The 22,766-nt window shown below is 32.1% G+C and overlaps 1 protein-coding gene across 7 annotated transcripts in view; it reads right to left on the bottom strand.

Annotated features, from left to right (window-relative positions):
• Nucleotides 1-19,770, bottom strand: part of LOC129951343 (serine/threonine-protein phosphatase 6 regulatory ankyrin repeat subunit A) — a 60,233-nt gene extending 40,463 nt beyond the window's left edge. For all 7 annotated transcript variants that reach the window (XM_056063440.1, XM_056063441.1, XM_056063442.1 and 4 more), the window contains exons 1-2: nt 18,750-19,770; nt 9,145-9,246 (exon numbers count right to left, since the gene is read on the bottom strand). In XM_056063440.1, the coding sequence (XP_055919415.1) occupies nt 9,145-9,246; nt 18,750-19,118 (471 nt within the window). In that variant the 5' untranslated portion in view covers nt 19,119-19,770. The remainder of the gene's footprint in view (nt 1-9,144; nt 9,247-18,749) is intronic.
• Between the last annotated feature and the right edge of the window lie 2,996 nt (nt 19,771-22,766).

Raw genomic sequence — 22,766 nt, 5'->3', positions numbered from 1 at the left:
TACTTCTTCTAATGCTTTGATATTAATAATCTCTCTTTTACTTAACACTGAGACAAATCTTTAAAACTGTGAACTGTATTTCTTTAACATTTCCAAAGTAATTGGCAGTTCTAACAAATGGGCCACACATATTACTCTGATCCTCTATACAAGCTTACAAAAATTAGAATCGATAAAATGCAATATTTTCACCCATTTAACGCATAACCCTTATGAATTCTTCTATCTAAATATCAATCTATCATACATTAAAGGCACACTTTAAATATTTAGAATACCTTACATTTCATTGTTATAGCCACTTTACACCCTTTATATACTTTTCGTCAAGTAAAACCTATAAAACAGAACGTTTTTTGTTTTTGGAAACGTACCAACATATTCTTCTTGAAAATAGCGTTATACAAATATTGCCCTTGACCTATGAAGTTGAGTCCTGGTTTTAATTTTCAAAATCCATAACTTTAATAGGAATCTCAGATAAAAAATGAGAATCATTGTTGATATTGCATTTCATTTAAAATTTTGCTTTATGACTTCGGAAACCTATTTCACGAAATCATGAAATTATAAAAGAAAGAAAAAAGGCAATTAGCTGCCTTCATTTCCTCTCGTCAAAAGTAAGAAAATAGCCACACCTTTTATACATAAAATCAATTCCGCACCACCATCAGGTCAGTAAATAATGAGAACATGCAAGAATGCAACGAAAGTTACGACCTAGGATCGTCATCCAAAAGTCATTAATCTAATGGCTAAATTACTCGAAACGAGCCAAGTGACCTTTAACCACAAAAATTTGCACTGCACGAACATTATTCTGGTGCCGATGATGATGCAGAAAATGCTTGCTTCCGAATTCAGGTCATTTCTTAACCCAGAGTGAAAGAGTCAATGAGTTTAAAAAAAATTTAAAAATGCCTTTAAAATTCTCAGAGCAGTCCAAATTAAAATCATATACGATAATCTTAAAGAATTTCTTCTATTTTTTCTTAAAGGCTGAAACCCTTTCTAGAGGTCTTGATGTTTCATAATTTAAAAAAACATGTGATTCGCACGGTTGCAGCAACATTGACATAAATTATTGCACTGCGCTTTGGCATGCAATATCCAAACTCACTTACCGACCGCCGAAGCTACGACTGTGAAATCAAGTCGTGCGGCAAGATGGCCGTGAATTTAGTTGAGTCCTTTGGCTTTACATTATTTAGGTTTGCAGCAAGTCGGTCGGTTCGGTAGGTATATGACCTGAATGTGTTCATTTCTAAGAAAGCATTTTTTTTTAATAAAACACTTTTCAGTACAAAAAGTCCATAAAAATGGTTAAATGTCCAAAGGGACTCATTAATTTTATAGAAACCCGCCCCATGCACCGGAACTCGCCGGACTTGGTCTAGAATGCATTGTTGAGACTGCTATACAGAAGTTCGTCCTTTATAACCAAACCATCCACCATTAAGTACCGGAAGCTGGTTTTGTTCTATAAAAAAGAATCGACCCCAATTTGCATAGAAGACTATAACGATGACCATTAGAACAGCCAAGCCACCGCCCGCTGCCACCGTAAAAGGCCTTAGGTTGGGCGGTGATGGTGGTAGTGGTGGTAGGTCAGCTTGACTGTTATATACGAAGAATTTTGCCTCGACATCCGGTCAGAAATTTTAAAATATTTCAACTGCCTTCTACGTTGGACAGGTGCGAATTAATTTCAATCTTGTTTAAGTAATGAGATCATTTTGGTTTCTTGTTAAACTTATTCCAATATTTTCCTCAAAAATTAAGCCTTAAGAAAAAAGTTAGCTGCATATAAGTTTATAATTGGCGGAACGACTCTAATATGGTTGACAAAAACTTCCGCATTCCTCTGACCTAGTTTTTTTTGGAGAAAAACAATACCTTAAAGGTCTATACACAATACACATCTACAAAAAGGCCTAAGGGTAGGCAAGGTAAGGCAGTCAGGTTAATGGCCTAAAACAAGCATCAGACTTTTTTTGTTGTGTTGCTTCGCAAAAAGTTTTTCTTTTGTATATAAAGTTGGATTATGTGATGTGATGGGGGTGGTAAACCTTTGAAGAGGTGGAATGTACTTTGAGGTGTCCATGATAAATGTGCTAAGGTGTATAATACCTTTACTGTTAGGCTTTCAACAAGGCTCGTGGGGTTTAAGAGAATAAACACACTATAAGAAATCAATTTTCTATGTTTGGACTTTTTACAGAGAGGGTTTTATGCAATAATTAGCATAAGCTGTATGTTGGACTAAATCCCATAAAAAATTAAAGTGGACATATTCTTATGTGGACCCATTTTACCGTTTTTTTTTTAGCTTACTAAAATAGAAGTGTTGACAAATTGTCTTGATATTTAAAAATGTCTCAAATAATCATTGTTCGTATGGGGAAAAAGGAAAAATAAAAATTCTAGGAACTTATAGTGAAAAAATCAAAAGGAACAGAAACATAGAAATGAAGCGTTTTGCATTGAAAAGCAATCCAAGCAATTAAAGTTAAGTTTTAAGGCAGGAACCAATTTTTGTGTAGATAACTTGGGGAAAAATATATGTAGGTATTCAAAAACACCGACTTAAATTGGTTAGATTTTTGTTTACTTTTACTTAAAAGATGAAAATTAAATTATCAAAATTGACCCTTTAACTTTTTCGGTAGTCCCTGTTTTCGAAAAATCTGGAAATTGGGATCAAGTCTTTAATTTTTGTTTTGATAAAAAAATAAAAAGTTTTCTTTAGAGTTTCTTTTAAATAACAATCGGTCCACCGATTTCGATCACCTATTTGTCCTTGAGTTCAACTTGGAAATTATTATTTTAAGCAGATTCGCTTTAGACAATTTTTAAAATGTTTTCAACTCTTAAAGTAACAATAGTCCCCAAACAAATTTGTTGGTCAAAAACTGCAGATTCGAATGTTGTCAAAAACGAACCGGTTGATTTTTACTACATGTTCCTCAAATATTTTTTCTTAACTTGACTTTTCTCGGTTAAAAAAAAAGTATTTTAGTATTGCTTTAGTAGGGTATCTCCCATAAAACCGTTATTTTGCTTTTATGTTTTTTCAAGATATAATTAACCGATTTGATATTTTTGTGCAGCACAAATTCTTATACTGTCTTAATAATATTTTATGAATGTCATTGTTTTTCTGGATTTAAAAAGAAATTTTTCGAAAACGGGTCATTATAATTACAAACTCAAAATAATTTGAAACTAAAATTAAAAAATGTAATAGGTGTATACAAACAAATAAAAACAAATTTAGTTTATAGATACGTTTTTAAGTTTTGAAATATAATAACTTTTTGTAAACAGAGCACATTCCTGAAACCCAGTCGTCCTCTTAATTTTTTCTTAGTTTTAAAAAATTGGCATCTCTTAAAATTGATCATGCTGATCAAATTTAGTAAAAAAAACTGCATTAAAGAAATGTCTTTGAAATTTGATATCTAATTAGGATTAATATTAAAAAATGAACATTTTTGTTATATTATATTTCAAAATGGTCATCTTTAAAAACTCACATACAAATATTTTTGATGAATTTTAGTAAATTTAAGAATAATAATTTTTCAAAACGTAAAAGAAAAAAATTAAAAAAATATGGGGACCATTATATATTAGTAAAATACTATAGATTAAAAAAACGGTTTTAAGTCGTGCTCTTTTGACACCCACTTTTTGAAAGTTGATTTTTTCGAAAACTGGGGATGTTTTAAAAAATTTAAAGTGTGATCAAAAATTGTGTTTATTTATATTTTCACCTTTAAACAAAAATAATAAAAAAAAAACGACGTCAAACATCGTTTTTGAAAAATGTTTGCATCTTATCTTCTATTAGTTTGAAATCCAAATTTATCATAGGAATAAAAACGAATCACAATATCGTATAGTGCTTCTAGTTCAACCCTCTTGATTGATGTTAGAATATACTCGAATCAGTTTTGGTATATGCCAAAACTTCAACGAAATACAGACTACTAAATCAAAATAAATTTCAAAATTGTGAATAGATCTCGCGATTCAAATTTTGCCTTTATCCCATATCCACAAAATAGGATCAATGGAAAGTCTTACCAAAATAAATGCATTTAACTTTGAATCACTGAAAGTAAAAAAGGACACGTTTTTCTAGCTGGAATTTTTCTTTAAATTTCAGAAAGAAAAGCGCTAAAAATTTTAATTCTTAAATGTGATGATTTTGAATTTTAATAACATCATTTTTTTTTAAATTTTTAGTGTTTTTCTCAAAATTCAACGTTATAGAAAACTTTACATTGCGGCTTATCCCTAACTTTCATTATCGAGGTTTTAAAGACAAAATTTGTTCATGGCACTTTCTCGTTCACGACAAGACCTTAAGAAAAAGTGTAATGTACAGTTTTATGATAAATTTAATTTAATGTCTTAAAGTTTATAATGGATGAGTAACAAGTATTAATATTAAGGGCTAAATTTTGTACTAAATATTTATTTGACTTGTCCAAAAAATTTCTAGAATGAATGAATTAATTATATCTAGTTTTTTGAAAATCGTTTATAATAAAACATGCTGGTTACGAGCCATAGTGTCCTAGGCAATCGAGATCTGTAGATTTTCATTTATTGTTAAAAGACTAGCAAATATATTAATTTGTCAAGTTTTAGCTAAGATAGACAAAAATGTTTCTTTTAAGATGAAATACAGTTCTATCACATGGATAGGGATTAGGGACAATCCTTTTTCGTTTGTTTTTTCATATTTCATAAACCCTGAAGTTTTTTGGAAAAACCCAAAGTAAAATGAATGAGGAATGTATTGAGTTTTTATTGCAAGCAAACATTTTTGATTAAATTATAAATACAAGTTTTATGACGGTTTTTCCAAAGAAATTCATTAAAAGTACCTTTTTTTATGTCACATGGATTTAAACTGACAAACACTTTTTAAGAAGGTTTTTATGAGTTATAGGAAAAAACTGTTAAAATTTTCGGAAATAATACCAAAAATTATAATAGGAGGCGTACGATTCCCACTTATCTTCGAAATTCAATAATCGCATTTTAATACAAATATTTCTGGCAACACTGATTAGAATTAAAAGCGTTTTCTTCTTCATTTTTTAACTTATTAGGACTAGCTTTTCTTACATTAAACGAATGTGACATATACATACATTGCCCCTAAGTTAACTTGTTCTATTCATTTTAACTAAACAAATTTAAGTACATATACATTTTCAAATTAAGAAGTTAGGCTAAAAAACGAATCTCTGTATTTGACAGTACGGCCGAAGTTAGGCTCAAGGGTGAGCGTTCCTGGAAGCGCGAGTATTACGGTTGAACTGTTTAAGGGGAGGAATGCAACTGGTTTTTTCACTAGAGCAAAAGTCGTTAAAATAACGGTAGAAAAGGGTCAGATAAGAGACCTTACGACGATGTTCAAGCGAAGTAAATGAACTTATGATGATATTATCACCTATTAATTCAAATGCTCAGCGTTCAATACTATATCCAAGAGGCTTAAGTAAGTTGCAGGAGCACCAGCCCAGCGATGGAAGTTATACTCAAGCTTTAGACGTATATACGTCTTGAAAATAACAGCCAGATCAGAGAGGGAGAAAAACTTCTTTCATCGCCTTAGGCATTTTTAGCGACATCGCGAATGTGATCGTTCCACAAAAGGTGGTTGGTGATGCACATACCGAGAATATCGAGATGTTCAGTTTCCTTGATGCAAGTGCCATTTATGGATAATGGCAATGGGGGCATATTTTGTTTTAACGATACAAGACAGCATTGCGTTTTCGAAGCATTAAATTCCACGCGGTTTCTTATTCCAGTTTGTACAATGCTGTTTAGGTTGGAATTTAATGAGCTTATCATATTTTGTCGTTGCAGTTCCACATCCGAAGAAGAGGAATGTGAGTCTGAAAACGAATATGAAAAGCTAAGAGTACTATCGTCAGCGAAACAATGTATTGGATTACATGTTGCAGACAGGAGATCATTAATAAAAATGAGAAAGAGTGTTGGAGATAAAACAGAGCCCTGGGGCACACCAGCATTTATTTTATGGTTTTCAGACATGAATCCATCCAATACAACTTGTATTGAACGATTGGAAAGGTAATTACTAATCCAGTGAAGCAGGGATTTGTGAAAGCCGAAAGCACGCATTTTCGATAAGAGAGCCTGATGCCAAACCCTATCAAATGCTTTTGAAATATCAAGTGCAATAATATTACTTTCTCCAAAACGATGTAAATATTTGCTCCACTGTTCGGTAAGTTGAACCATGAGATCACCAGGGGACCTATTGCTGCGAAAGCCCTACTGACGGTCATTAAGAAACTTTCGATCTTCAAGCTATTTCTTGAGCAGGGGCCTAAGTGCAATCGGACGGTAGTTAGAGGGTGAGGAAGCTTTGCCTTTTTTGGGAATAGGCTGGAAAATGCCGTTTTCTATCCGCTCGGAACGAGACCTGGGGAATATGACAGATGAATTCCCATAGAATAACTTACTCGCTCATGTACAGGAGTCGTAACACTCACTGGCAGCGTAGAATTGTCGGCGAACTGCCTAGCAAAGAGATTAGCTTTTTCTAAAAAGCTAACAAAAGGAGTATCATTGACAACGAGCATAGGAACCGAAGAAGGGGAAGAATTCCTAATGTTTTTACAAATGAGTAAACATTTTCAATACCTTTGAATCATTGCAGTATTTTTTGCCGTAACTTTTGGTCGTGTAAAAATTTAATCCGCCGAATATGGGCGTTGCAGACCTTCCTGGCTTGTTTGAACTTTTTCCGGTTTTTCTTAGTACGGTTGGCTTTATAGCAACGGAAACTTACCTCTTTGGCCCTAATAACCTCCTTACAGCTCTCATCAAACCAAACGTTTTTCTGATGTCTGATATACTTTCAACCCTGTTCGGTTTAAAAGTTCTTATTCCCAGGAGAATTTAACTTGTGATCATATCAGCGCTGGCGTCAACGTCACTGTTGAGGAAGCATAGTGACCAGTTAAAGATCCTAAAATAATTATTAAGACCGTTCCAGTTGGCTTTCTCATATTGCCAAACGGTTCTCTTAGGAGCTCTTTCTTTAACTGAACAGTTTTGACAAGAGAAATTTGCTGCTATAACACAATGGGCAGATGTGCCTAAAGGAGATAGAACACTAATAGTTTACTTACCAGGTTCAGAGGTAAGAAACAAGTCAAGAGTATTTTCTGCTCGACCTACCACGTCCGATATTCGAGATAAGAAAATTTAACATAAGTTCGTAAAAATTGATTTTCGACACAAATATCTTTTCAAAAAATTTGAACTACGGCTTTGAATTAATTTTAATTTATAAGAAATATTGTTTTCAATATTCGGACCAATTTTAAGAAAAATCGAATTGAAAGTTTTTTACAAAAAATAAAAACATAAACAAAAAAATTAATAAAAGTTTATAAAAATTGATTTCGACTCAAATATCTTCCCAAAACTTTCAGATATTAACTTAAAACTACTTTTATCTTTTTAAAAAATATTGTTGTCAACAATCAGTAAAATTTTGAGAAAAATCTAAGTGACAGTTCATTTACAAAAAATAAAAAACCTAAAAAAAAACAATACTAAAACTTATACAAAATTTTCTTTCGACTCAAAAAGCTTTTCAAAAATTAAAAATACTGTAATACTGTACTGTTTGTAATTATCAGTGTGGGTCGCATCCCAGCTCCTTTTTTTTTAAATAAATACTTTTAGTTTCTAATGGAATCGGCTGTACTCGTAATTGTAACACGGCAATCTGTTTGTCGTGAAACCGCGTCTAAGCCGTTTTGGAGTGTGTTTTTTCTCCATTTCAGTGGCAACTCATCCACAAATTATCATTTTTTCAAAAATTTAGTTCCAACCAGAACATTCAAAAAGATTATCAATAACAACCTTAAGTCGGAATTTTCCCATCGACGACATTTGACAATGGAAAAAACGTTCTTTTATTTTTATAAGCTTGAATTAACGTAAACCCCAATACAAAATAAGAATAATGAATAGCTTTTAAATTAATTTTCTAAAAATTAAAAACATTTCTAGGGAAATTTTATTCCATATAGTCGACTAAGTTAAGTTTCAAATAAACTATGGTTTCAAGAGAAAACTTAAATTTAATAGTCTTTTTTAATACTTTCTTAAAACTTTAAATGTTTTCTTTTAAATAATACATTAATGGTTTTTCTTTTTTCATTTTTTAACGACATAAATCCCCGAAACAGCTTCAAATGTGAATGTTATAGGTTCTAGTGAAGAATTATTGAATTTCCAATTTTCTAAAACCGCATTTCAAACTAAGTCACAAAACAACTCTAAAAAATGTGTCATAGGAAAAACCTTAAAACTTTAACATTAAAAACCTAGTTACTATATATTAACACCTTCCGGTCTCCTTTTTGTAATGATTTGTAATGGGCGTGTTACAGAGTACAAAATTAATACCTATGTTCTTTTCCAAACAAAATAATTCTACCAACATCAACATAATGATGAACAAACTATAGATAATTAATGAAACTATAACTAAATATAATTACGAAGATATTATGTGCAAAAAAACGAAAAATCAAATCAAATAACTATCGGAACTTGGTTATTATTATTAGAAAAAGTTATATCCTTTTCTAGTTCGTTATTGTATATTTTTGTTGGTGTGTGTATATAAATATGTATAGATAGGTATGTATATGATTTTTGTTCCTATTTATTTATGCCGCATACAAAATTTTTACATTAATTAGATTTTGTTTTGGCGCGCTGCTAACAGCCATAGGATTTCCGACTTCTTTTTTCGTTTCTGGGTCATCTCGATAATATATATAAACTTTATACACCTTCATATACTCCTTCACTTATACCTATACATAAAATTTCTTAGGCACATAATCAAAAACAACAAAAAAAAGCACTAACTGTTTCGCATGTATATTTAGCAATAAAAGCATAGAAGGATTTTACCCCCCTATAACTTCTTATTTTTTCTGACACTAAATTTTATCGTAGTGAGAGGGCGCTGAGCTATTTATAATACTCTAAGGGTTCCTATGTGTAGAATGGGGTATGGGGGTATGTTCCATCGAGAACTAGAACGACTATAGATTGACTTACGTTATTGCGGGCTCCAACATCGGCTCCTAACTCTATCATCCGATCGATGATTTGAGTCTTATTATCCTTAACTGCGAACATCAAAGGTGTCATTCCGGTTGTCTGAAAAGGATATAAGACAAAAATTGAGTCAAAATAATAATTTTATTGTAAGGCGATATGATATGTAAAGTCTATGCTAGCTTTGATATGACGAGTATATTCATTCAACAATTGTTTATTTAAACGAAGGAAAAAAAAGGATATTTGGAATCATGGCAACGGATTAAATAAAATAATATCGGAAAGACGTGAAAAAAACCGTCTAAGTCTATGCACTCAAAAAGGATTGGAAGGAGTGTGTCCTCGACGACACGACGAGCTTGCTTTCCTATCCCCCAGCAAATTGTATCAAACCCAAACAGATTTATATATTTTTGTATTATTAATTTTTTTCTATTTTGTTTTTATTGGAATATGGAATCGTATCGAAAAGTTTTGTGATTTTATTGAATTTCTTCGCTAGACGAATGCGCCGCCGAAAATTGTTTCGTTTTTGTGGAAAATATAATTTGCGGAACTTTCTTTTTTATATTTCTTGCTTTGAATTCGTGTATGGATGATATTCACTTAGGAAGGTACATGAATTATAATACAAAAATCTATGTTTTGGGTTAGCGTTTTTGGGTATTTTTTTGCTTTTTTTTACGAAACCGGGTCAACAGACAATTGTTATGATAAGCGTTTTCTTTTCTTTTTTTTTTGAAAAGATTTTTGTATTTGTATTTTAGATAGAAGGATACGTTTTTCTAGAAAGGGAAATCAATATAATGATGCAATGATTAAACATTAAATTGTTTCTTTTTTTCATGTTCTGCAATATGATACTACCTTATAGTTTATTAGACTAAATTTGATTAGACGAGAAGTTTCGCTGAACAGGAGAAAAGTTTTTATGGAAAATAGATTCAAACTCTTAAAAAACATTTTAATACGCAATTATTTTAATTTAATAATGTGAACATTTGTAGCTTTAAAAAGAAATAATATTTTGTATACCTAACCACAAATACATTTTTAAAAAATATAAGATTGTATAACATTTATGGAACAATGTTTGTTCAACACAAAAAATGATAACTGTTTTCTTCAAGTTTGGAAACTTGTGTCAGAAATGGCAAAAACTCAAATTTTATTTCTTTTCAATTTCAATTTTCGAAATATCACAACTAAAACGTGAAATTGAGAAAAGATATTAACGTTTAAGGATTAGAAATGATTCACCTGACGAAAATTAGACTAGATGACAATTTTATGTTGCTTTTTTATAATTTACGGACATTCAAGGGGTTATTAGTACCCTTACATGTTTATATTTAAACACAGTGCGAGTTTTAGGAAAATAGAGAAAGATTCAAGAGGATATTCCAGTGCATGTTGGTCTTAAGGTTTTGAACATCAGGGAAAAACAGAAGTGGCCAAAACATTCCATATGCTTGATGAGCGATTTACGAACAAATATCTATGGAATAGGATGGAACGTCTAAAGCCCATCGTCAACAACCTGATAGGACCTTATCAGTGTGGTTTTAGACCAGGAAAGTCCACAGTTGATCAAATATTCACATTACGGCAGATCCTGGAAAAAACCCAAGAACACCAAATTGACACCCACCATCTTTTCAACGATTTCAAGGCCGCATATGACAGCATCTACAGGGACGAGCTGCATAGAGCCATGTCTAGTTTTGGCATCCCTGCCAAACTCGTCCGTTTGTGCAGGATGACCATATAGAATTTACGCTGCTCTATAAAGGTTGTGATTTTTTTAACATCGTGCTTGAAAGAATAGTGCAGAGCTCACACGTCAACACTAAAGGCACTACGTTTCAAAAGTCTGTCCAATTACTAGCATGTGCTGATGACATTGACATAATCGGAAGAACTCAGCGTGATATCAATGGGGCTTTTGTGAATATAGAGGCAGAGGCGGAAAAATGGGTTTAACGGTTAATGAGGGCAAAACAAAGTACAAGCTGTCGTCAAGAAAGGACTAACAACACCGACGTCTGGGTCAAAACGTCACCATCGACAGACGTAACTTTGAGGTAGTCAAGGACTTCGTCTACCTAGGCTCCACTGAAAATGCAGAAAACAACACCAGCGCTGAGATCAAATGAAGAATAACTCTTACTAACTGCTGTTTCTTTGGGCAATTGAGTGGTAAAGTCCTCTCTAGAGGGACAAAAGTGTCGCTACATAAGACCCTTATTATCCCCGCCCTGCTATGCGGTGCAGAATCATGGAATATGATAAATGTGGATGAAACCACCTTGGGTCGTTTCGAGAGAAAAGTTCTTCGTGTGATCTACGGTCCCGTATGCGTCGAAGGAGAGTGGAGAAGAAGATGTAACGACGAGCTGTACAGCGTCGTAGACTTAGGCAGAAGGGTAAAAGTCCAACGACTTAGATGGCTAGGTCACGTAGAGCGCATGGAAACCAATGCTACGGCCAGGAAAGTCTTCAAATCCACACCCACAGGACAACTCAGTAGAGGAAGACCGCGTATCAGGTGGCGCGCACAAGTGTAAGTTGACCTCACCCAACTTGGAGCGTGACATCTAGCTATGGACTGAGCTAGATGGAGAAGTTTTTTGGTGAGGCCCTAGTTCACACAGGACTGTAGCGCCACCTTAAGTAAGTAAGTAAGTAAACTGATGAGCATTCCTGGAAGTGGAAGTATTACGGCTGAATCGTTACAAAAGTGGAATGCAACTGGGCAATTCGATAGAACGTTGTTTGTAAAAATATCTATAAAACAACGAAAGGCATGAAACATTGTGACGGTGTTCTAGCGATGTAAAAGTTTCGGTTATAGTTCTATCGCCTTTCATTTTTAAAGCCCTGTTTTGAATTATATCCAAGAGATTAAAAGTTGCCAGATATGCAAAGTATACTCAAGCTTTGGAAGGATGAGGCCTTGTAAATAACAGCCAGATCAGGAGGGGTGAACATTTCTTGCACCGTCGAAGAAATCCTAAGCACCTTGCAGCATTTTTGTCAATATCGGATATGTGATCTTTAAATAAGAGTTGACCTGTCATACCGAGTACTGAAAGTTGATTAGTTTCCCGAATGCAAGTGATTCTCAAAGATAGCGGCATCAAGGCAGTGTTACGCCGACAGGAGATAGCATTGAGTTTTCGAAGCATTAAATTGTACACGGTTCTAGATGGACCCCTGGGTTACATTTATTTTATGAATTTCAGACTTAAAACCATTAAATACAACTTGTATTGAACTGTTAAAAAGGTAATTTCTACTGACATGAAGAAGAGATTCTTCAATATTAAAAGCACGCAATACCAAGTGCAATAATCTTACTTTCTCCAAAACGATTTAAAGATTTGTTCTACTGCTTGTTGACATAAACCATGAGATAACTAGTGGACCTTTTGCTCCACAAACCATACTGTCGGTCATAAAGAAGCTTCTGTTCTTTGAGATATTTAAGCTGATAATGTATCAGCGTTTTCATGACCTGGCAATCAATAGCACTTTTTCAATTGGTTTCAATTCAACTCCAAAATTATTCTACCACTATTACTAACGACCTAATTAAGTTATGGCGAAAGGAGATCAAAGTACTGAAACCGTTCTAGACGCCGACACCAGTTTTTGATATATTGCTATTTGAAAATCAAAACAAATTCATGCAGCTTTTTGAGCTACATTGTCGAATCCGTTTAAATAAAATTTGTGATGGTTTTTCTCATCTTCAATCAATTTTTTTTAAAAACGCTAAAAAAATGTAGAACAACGATTTCTAACACAAAAAGGAAACACTGAAAATTGGTTAAAGCTTTTAACGAATCTGCAGTCTAAATAAAGCTTTTTCATAAAACGTTTGAGATATATTAAAGAAAATATAAAAATAACGTTGAAAACTGGTATTTTTAAAATTTTAGTTGAAAGTTCCCAAAAATTCGGATTCGAAATTATCACTGGAAAACTAACTTGGTGGAAACATTACATTCAAGTTTTTCCAAATTTCACATAGAGTAAAATGAAAAAATAAAAATTTTCAGAAACTAAGTTAAATACTAAAATAAATAGTCGTGTTTTACTTAAGCCCTAAAATATTGTTTTTCGTTGTTTTAAATAATTTTAAAGAAACATTTTTTAAAACACCTTATGCCATAGAAAAAGTGTTAGACAAGATTCGAATTGAGGTTATTTTTGCTTTCATTTTTGTAAGAAATTGAATTCAATACAGAGTTTTTTTTTGTAATCAAAAATATGAAATTCATTATGAATGCCAAAATTGTAAGTGCCGAAGTGATAAGGTGGTATGAAAATTGTAGCTTCCAAAATTTAAGTTTTGATAAATGATAACCTAATTAATGTTAGTGAAAGCTCAGGGCTGTTACAGAAATTTGAAATTGAAAACATAAGATAAAACTTATATCAATGTTAGGAACACTAAAAATTAAGTAGTTTTGTCTTCAATCCATTTTTTTTAAAACGATTTAAAAAAATTTGTATTTTAAAAAAGTTCAGAATTTCTTCTTTTGAAAACATAAACAAAATCTTGGAATCGGGCTCATAACAAAAAAAATCTTTGAAAGTTGTAAAAATGTTTTCTTAGGAATAAATTGAGACGGCAATAACTTCAAAAGTTTTCAAGTACCTTTAAGAAAATTTCCGTACTCTGTTACATTTGAGTTGTTTTATTTTCCGAAATACTACAAAATAAATCGAAATTGATGGAAAACAATTTGATTATTCCAAAGTCTGGTCAAATGAAGGTAAAAGTGTTTAAAGATCAATTAAAAAATATCAAAAATCGAGTACTTAAACGTTTTTCCAGCCATAATCCTTTGCAACGACATTTTTCAGCTAGTACAGGACGATTTAAAATTAAAAAAAAAATATTTTGCGAACATTCCACAGTCGTCTAACCTATTTAAGTATAGCTAAGAGATATATAGAATATTAAAATAGAAATATCATGTATGTGGCCATGAAGTAACCTGGTTGACAAACAACTTCTGCCAACTTGACATTTGACCATTTTGAATTCCTTTTATAAATATTTTTGGAGTTTGAAGTGATGTGTAATCTTCTATTTTTTCTGTAAAGTCATCATCAAAATAAGAATTAAATATAATGACCATCACATTATAATGACCCTAACTGATGCTTTCAAAAACACTCCTTAAAATATGTCCAAAATTTTCAAGACATCCAACTGTGTCTTCTAATTTTGTATTATGTCAGTTTATATTTTTATTTTCTACGTACAATTATTCACATGGCATGAATTTGCTAAATTAACTAAAACAAAATGCAACTGTTTACCTAAGCAAACCTTAAGTAAAGGTGTCGTAAGCAAACTTTTTGCGTTAATAAGCAAATAACTAATTATACCTTGTTTATTAATGATGTTAATTTACAAGCCATTTAACATTTTATGTCATGACACACACCAAACTAAAAATTGGGTGAGGTTTTATTTCAGTTTTTTTTCTTCAGTTTTGATAAATGAATCAAATAAACTAGAAATTAAAATAATCATTAATATAATTTTTAATGCTTAAGTAAACAAATAATTCGTTTTTAATTTTTACCTTTTTACAATCGAGATAAGAAAACTGACTTTTAAATAAATATATTGTAAGAATTTACGCACCTTTAATATCGCCATCACTCAAATTTAATACTATTTTAGATGTTTTTGAGTTATTGGAATGTGATGTGATTTATTTTAAGGATTCAAATAAAAAAAAGAAATATTATTTTATGTTTAAACAATTTCAATTGTAGAAGACAGAGAGAAGTTCTTTAGACATTATTTCTTTGTCAGTAGTAAAAATGACTAAAGATAGGAACTAGTCAATCAGACTCAATCAGTTTTAAAGGTTTGCAGTAAAACAAATATCAAATTTTTCTGTCTAATTGTCTGAGGACGATATATAATAGTTGTTCTAGATTCAAGTTTTTGAGAAAGAGACAAATAAATAACTTAATATTCATTTTTTTGACTTAACATCTTTTTGAAAAACGTTGAAGAATTATTTTGAGAGAATAATACTTGCAGAAAAGTTATATGCGTTCCATTGAAAAATATCAACAAATTCGAATGGAAATATGTTTTTTAGTGCCTTATACGTTGGGTCTTCTAGCAACTGTTAAAATTTCACATTTATTGGTCTACATATGAATTTGTTGTTTTAAAAGGACAAATATTTTTTCCAAAGAGTCTCCAAAAGGAAATTTTTCAATAGATTTTTCTCAAGGGCTGGTGGTAGTGGCTGGTTTAGTGGTGTATAGAAATACAAAATTATAAAATATAGTATGCTCAAAATACTGTTAACAGAAATTCTGCATTTAAAAATTCAAGTTTATAAAAATGCTGTAAATAGGTTGAAAAAGAAAAGTGTTTTTAATAAATTTTAAAATTTCGATTTACAAAACTATTTTTTAGCCTATTAATACAGTACTTTCAAGCTTAAAATATTTTAAACAGGATATTTTTTTAAGCTTAATGTGTTATAACAATTTTTCAATTACCACAACTACAAGCAATTTGTATGAGTACTCTTTGAACAAGCATTTCATATACATTTTTTTTAAAGCAATTTGTTCTGATTTTCAAAACTTATACTTTAATCGAGTTTTGACTATTTTTCTACATTATTTTAATATATACCAATAATTCCAAATTTAAAGTTTTTTGAAGTAAAGTAGTTAAGACATACAGCATCAATCTTTCCAAAACAGTTTTATACAGTATCATTCAGAATTTTGTCGATGAAGAATTTCCAAATACAATATTTTTTGACCAAATCGAAAAATTCAACTATGTTATTATGAATTTTTATGTTAATTTACTTAATTTATTTTTTAAATCAAGAACCGAAAAACTTTTGGAAAATATTACCTACTCGGAATACGGAGTAATGTCGACTAGGATGTTATCATTATTGTTGTATCTTGGCTTTGGAGTAGTATTTCTGATTCTGAAATTTTTGACGTTAACTCTTATAAGGTCTTCCGGAGAGATCGCTGTGTTACAACTGGAGATCGTGGAGGTGGGCTACTTGTTGCAGGTCGCTCAACTATGTCATGTAAATCAATTTTACTACCTATCACCGATATTGAACAAATGTGTGTTTCCAACAGTCTTGAACCTGGTATGTTTATGTACGTCATCGTTAGTTACATACCGCCAAAAAGCACTATTGAACTTTATGAAAAACATCTAACTAACATTGATTTTGCTAATAATTTTAACAATAATTTGCGTATAATTTGTATTATTGGTGATTTTAACTTATCCTATATAAATGGGTCATATTAATTAAGTGAAAATATGCTTCTCCCACGTAATTTAAAAAAAGATACCGTTTCACGAGTATCTTGAATAAAGCTTTTAACTTATTTGTACCTTATAGGACTGAAAACAATATCTCAAAACCTACGTGGTATATCAAAAGGTTGGCTCATTTAAAAAATATAAAAAATAAATCATTTGCTAAGTAAAAATGTTCATGGTTCCCAGCAAATTCTTGCACAGAAATTATATTTGGAATATGGAGCTTAGTTTGAAAAGTGATCCGAAATGATTCTGGAGTTTTATTAATTCTAAAAGGAAATCAATTGGCATTCCAACTTCGATGCATGTTAAAGGGAATAATTCTTCTGACATTAATAAAACTCTTGATCTTTTTGCTCAATTTTTTGAATCAGTTTACTCAACTTCACAACGAAACTTAGATTTTCTTTCAGATATTATCTCTAAAGTAGATATTGGCTCAATACATTTAGAATTATCTGAAGTATTAAATGGTCTTCAGAATCTTAAACCCAATCACATTCCTGGAGCCGATGGCATTCCTGCTCTTGTCTTAAAAAAATTCTCTAGTTCTGTATGCTTTAAATTGCAAATTATATTTAACTTATCTTTATCGTCCAGAATATTTTTGGACTAATAGAAATCTTCTTTCTCTGATCCCAATTTATAAGTCTGGTTCGAAAAATAATGTTGAAAATAACAGAGGCATTTGTAAGCTTTCCACAATTCCTAAACTGCTCGAAAGTTTATTAAATACCAAACTGGATTTTTTCGTAAAAGAACAAGTAAGTGAGGAAGATCAACTGTCACTAATCTCGCATGTTTTTCCTCTTTTGTTATTAATTGGGTAGAAGGTCAAAACCAAGTAGGCACTATCTACACGGACTTTAGTAAGGCATTTGATTCTGTATGCCACAACATACTGCTTTGTAAGCTTCATAACTTTGGGATTCACTCTTATCTACTTTAATGGATTTCATCTTTCTTAATTGATAGGGTACAAAAAGTTAAACTTGATAATCAAACCTCGAGATCTATTAAATGTACCTCAGGAGTTCCACAGGGCATTCATCTTGGCCCACTTGTATTTATAATCTTTATCGATGATATTTGACAAAAAAACACTAAGTTCAGCCAATGTCTCATTTATGCTGATGATCTTAAATTATTTTAAAAAGTGAATTCCATGTATGATTGCTTTAATCTCCAAATAGACCTCGATCAATTATATAACTGGTGTTTAGTTAACTGTCTTAAACTTAATGTCAAAAAAATGCTTCCCTATCTCTGTCTCTAGGAAACTTTCAACTTATGAGTTTGTGTATTCTCTTGATCGTAACCCTCTTTAGAGAACTGCTACACCACATCGATGCTGTTGTCGCTAAAGCCAACTCTATGATTGGTTTCATTAAAAGAAACTCAACTGACTTTTTGTGTCCCTTTACGCTTACATCTCTATATATCTAACTAGTTAGATCCTTACTAATTTTACAACTAATTTTTTACAACTAATTGACTTTTCAGAATCAAAAAGGGATACTGATTAAATTTTACATATTATTTGAAAAACGCAAAATGTGACTTAAGGCAAAATTTCGTATTTCCTTGTAAAAAAAATATTTAAAGTTAAGGCTAAGCCTAAGCAAGAGATTTCTAAGACCCTGACAAACAGAAACTATTTATTTTAGAGCAATAACAAAAGAATTTCTAAGTTTGAGTAACAAGAAATGAAATTAAACTGTTTTTTATTCTAGTAACATTAAGTTTAAAAGTTAAGTTGAAAACATTATTTTTTTCTAAAAGTGTTTTTTTAAGCCAACAAATTACTTCAAAAACCTACAAATCTTAGGTTCTTGTTCTCATTTAAAGAAAAAATGTTACAGGCTTCCAACAATTTATTGGTCCAGAAACGTTGTTTTTGGAATAAGTATTTAATGAAGCTTACTTTTCAAAATACAACAATATTTTTTCACAAAAATGTCTCCCAAATGGAATTTTCTGAATACAAATTGGGTGGATATTTCTTGCTTATATCTTGTTAAAAAAATATATTATAAACGCAATAATTCGGCCAAAACATTTCCAAACAAAATTATTAAGATTTCTTCGTAATTTCGATAAGATTTTAAAAAATTGTAAGGTTCATTATTTTTTTCTGACGTATTCCCAAAATAAATATTTTCTTTATAGTTTTATACCATAAAGTTTTGATCAAAATCTCAAATTTCAATCACTTGGTCAAATTTATATCACTCTCTTCCAAACCTACCGGATCATGAACTCCAGCCAAAGGTATATGATTGCCATCTTCACCAGCATTGGCAACGTACTTCTCCAGCTTCTTCAATTCCTGTTCAACCGGAGTCCATTCGCTTTTCATCGATAATGCCAACAGCTTATTTGCAGACTCCCTAATCGAAGCTCCCGCACTCGGAGGCTTCGGCTGTGGTGTATCATCTTTTTTATCTCCATTACTTGAAGTATCATCCTTAGGTTCACTTTCAGTTTTACTAGCTGGTGTGGCCCGTTCACTGGGACCCGAATCGTCGGGTGTGGAATCGGTATCCTTTTTTATACTTGCCGTAGCTTTTTTAGCAGCGGCCCCGGCACGACCGACGCGTTTCCCCGGTTGGGACATTTTATACGTTTATAATAATTATGAAGTCAAGTTAAATTATTTATTTACAAAACTGTTACCGTTTACAAAAATTCATTTTTGAAGTTTTTTTTTTACTGTTAAACCAAGTTAAAATTTTAATCCTCCTCAAAAAAAATATATTCCGCTAACAAGAAACTTACTAACATCACTCACTTGATTTTAAAACCACGAAAGGCAAAAAGATTACACAACACTCTTCAGATAGAAATAATTTCCCTTTGCAAGGCTTTCTTTTCCACTTTCCACTACTTGGCAACACAAACTTGGAGTCACAAATGATTTTCAATATTTTTTTTTAAATACCAACAAATTTCTAAATTTTATTTTTAATTTCTTAACAATCTAAAAATGCCAATTTTGTATATTTTTTATTTTGTGTAAATCCGTTTGTGTCTAAAAGAAGAACTTGTAATCCGTAGGAAGGAAGCACTATGTATTCCATGGTAGGCTTGGGCAAAAAAACTTCCATATATCCAGGTAAAACCCATAAATTTCACTTTTATAGCCCTTTCACAACCCCCTCCCAATGTTGCACTGTATCAACAAAAAGGAAATATCAAATTTATTCAACAGCAGAAAATATCCTTTTTTGTATTCTTGAAAGAAGACCCGAGCTATTTTTCGAACCGTACCGAAGCCAAGCAAAGTCTCTTAATTTCTGATCCTAGTTTGGTTTTACCAAGAACTTTAAGGCCAAACTTAACGAAACGAGGTCTATTCTTTCCCCAGATCCTTAAATAGGGGGGCAACATATAAATGAGTTGCGCAAATATTTTTTGCTCTTATTCTGGTTTTTACTTAAGACTCCTCTTTGACTCTCCTTCGACTCTTTGACTTCGACTTTGACTTGGTTCGACCACATGGCATCCGATGCGCCGTCCGCAAAGTTTCCGGTTGCCATCGCCGGTATTGTTAAATCGAACCACGTTGGCACGCACACTGTTTTACTGCTTCTTACTCTACTCGTGCTTCTGCTTCTGCCATCATCAACAAGAACTGTTGTTTCTACATAAGTTCTATACTTTACCATCCTGTTGGCCTACTTCTTGCTTGCTGGAAATTCGTAAACAACAACATGGCGATGGACCCTACCAACAGTGATTCGTGTCCATGGGAATTCCTTACGTACCTACGTATACTAATATTGGTAAGACGCTAAAACTTTGTTGTCCTGGGATAAACAAAAATAACTGACATAACCTCAAAGAAAGTTAAAACGAAGTGATTTTTGTTTATATTGCCGAACCTTCTTATTTATTATTATTGTTTACTTTGATCCTTGCTTTGGTTTCGTTGAAATTTGTATGCCCCTTTCTTAAATGAGGGGTTGTTGGTTAGGCTGGAGCTCTGTGACTCGCTGTGCCTCATTCGTGTGAGAACTTAAGACTTTCCTTATTTACATAAGAAATAAAATGCATGACAAGGTAAGGAGCGTAGATTTGGTAAATAATGCAAAACCCAAATTGAAGAAAACGAAAAGTTGCCTCATGAATAAGGGAGAATTTAGTCAAAGTGGAAATGGGCCTCATGTTGACAGTTTGCTTGCATTTAACCGTTATGAGGTAGACCTTACATTCAAAATCAAACTAAACTCCACTTCCGGTTGTGCTAAGAGCTTTTAGTTAGAATGACTTTTATTTTCTTTGAATTAAAAGCTTTTACCTTATATTTCATGTATTTGCTTAGATACCCAGAGGAAAATAATTTTGGACAAAATTTGGGGAAGGATCACCTTAAGATTTTTTTTTTTAAATTAAGAATAAGTTGTTATTTTTTAAAATAGTAAAAATAAGAAAGCCAATAGAGGAAAATTATGGAATAGCAAAAAAATGCGTAAATAACTAAAAACAAAATTAACGAAAATAAAATGAACTAAAACGAAGTAAAAATAAAATAGAAACAAATAAATCAAGTAAAATAAAACACTATAACATAAAATAAAATGTATTAAAACAAACTTTAAGAAAATTGCGTACAATTGAATAAAATACGAAAAAGTCGATTCAAATAAAATAAAATAAATCAAATAAGCTAAAATAAAATAAAGTAAAATAAAATAAAGTTAAATAATTCACAACAACAATAAAGTGGATAAAGAGGCTAGGATGCGTTCCACACTGATAACTTCCCATCCTGTCTGCCGATTTGTCTTGCTTAAAAGTTTGTACGTTTTACAAATTAGATGAATAAAATTAATTTGAGAGATATAAAACCGAACATCAATTTTTGAAAAATTCGCGTACTATTTTTAGTACATTTTATTTTTTTATGAAAAAAAAACGGACTATTGGATTTGAAAAAAAACTACTGAAACTATCGAAAATAATATTTTCTGTGAAAAAAAAGTTTAAAGACAATATTTTTAATTTTTAAAAAGCTATTTGAGTCGAAAGTAAATTTGTATCTAGTATAAGTAGTATTTTTTTAAGGTTTTCTATTTTTTGTACAAAAAAATGTCAATTAGATTTTTCTTAAAATTTTACTGAATGCTGACAACAATATTTTTTTTAAAAGATAAAAGAAGTTATAAGTTAAAATCTCAATGTTCTGAAATCGTTCAACATTCAGGCCAGACAACACCCGATGGAGTGTGTGCAGAAATCTTAGCTGAGTTGAACCACCTAACTCAGCTAGTCAACGAGCCCACCCGAATATCGGACGTTGAAGGTCGAGCAGAAAGCACTCTTGACTTGTTTCTTACCTCTGACCCTAATAAGTACACTGTAAGTGTTCTATCTCCTCTAGGCACATCTGACCATTGTGTTATTTCAGCAAATTTCTCGTGTCAAAACTGTTCGGTTAAAGAAAGAGCTCCTAAGTGAACCGTTTGGCAATACGAGAAAGCCAACTGGGACGGTCTCAATAACTACTTCAGGATCTTTACCTGGTCACTATGCTTTCTCGATAGTGACGTTGACGTCAGGGCTGATATGATCACAAGTGAATGAGAACTTTTACACCGAACAGGGTTTAAGGCATCAGACCAAAGGAAAATGAATGGTTTGATGCGAGCTGTAAAGAGGTTATTAGGGCCAGAGAAGTAAGTTTCCGCTGCTATGAAAATCTGGGAAGACCTGCAACATCCATATTTTTACATGACCAAAACTTAAGGCAATAAATACTGCTATGTCCCAAAGGCAGTAAAAATGTTTGGTCATTTGTAAAAAAACATAAGGAATTCTTCCTCTTCATCGGTTCCTACGCTTGTTTTCAATGACACTCCTTTTGACAGAGAAAGCTAATCTCTTTGTTAGTCAGTTCGCCGCCAACTCTACGCTGCCAGTCAGTGTTATGACTCCGCCTGTACTTGAGCGAGTAAGTAATTCTATGGGACTAATCTTTTTTCGCACTCATACTGTTGCAAGAGTCCTTAGAGATCTAAACACACATAAATCCGCTGGTCCGGATGGTATTGTTCTGAAGAAGTTTTCTTCATCGCTTTCAAAACCACTGCGTAAGCTTTTTTATCTGTCCTACTCCTCAGGTGCGAGTGGATAGAAAACGGCATTTTTCCAGCGTTTTCCCAAAAAAGGCGAATCTTGCTCACTCTCTTATTACCGACCGATTGCACTTACGTCCCTTCTTTCCAAGGTCAGGGAAACGCTGATTAATTATCAGCTCAAGAAA

This window comes from Eupeodes corollae, chromosome 3, assembly GCF_945859685.1.
Source record: "Eupeodes corollae chromosome 3, idEupCoro1.1, whole genome shotgun sequence".
NCBI lineage: Eukaryota > Metazoa > Arthropoda > Insecta > Diptera > Syrphidae > Eupeodes > Eupeodes corollae.
This window is presented reverse-complemented; position numbering and strand designations above follow the sequence as displayed.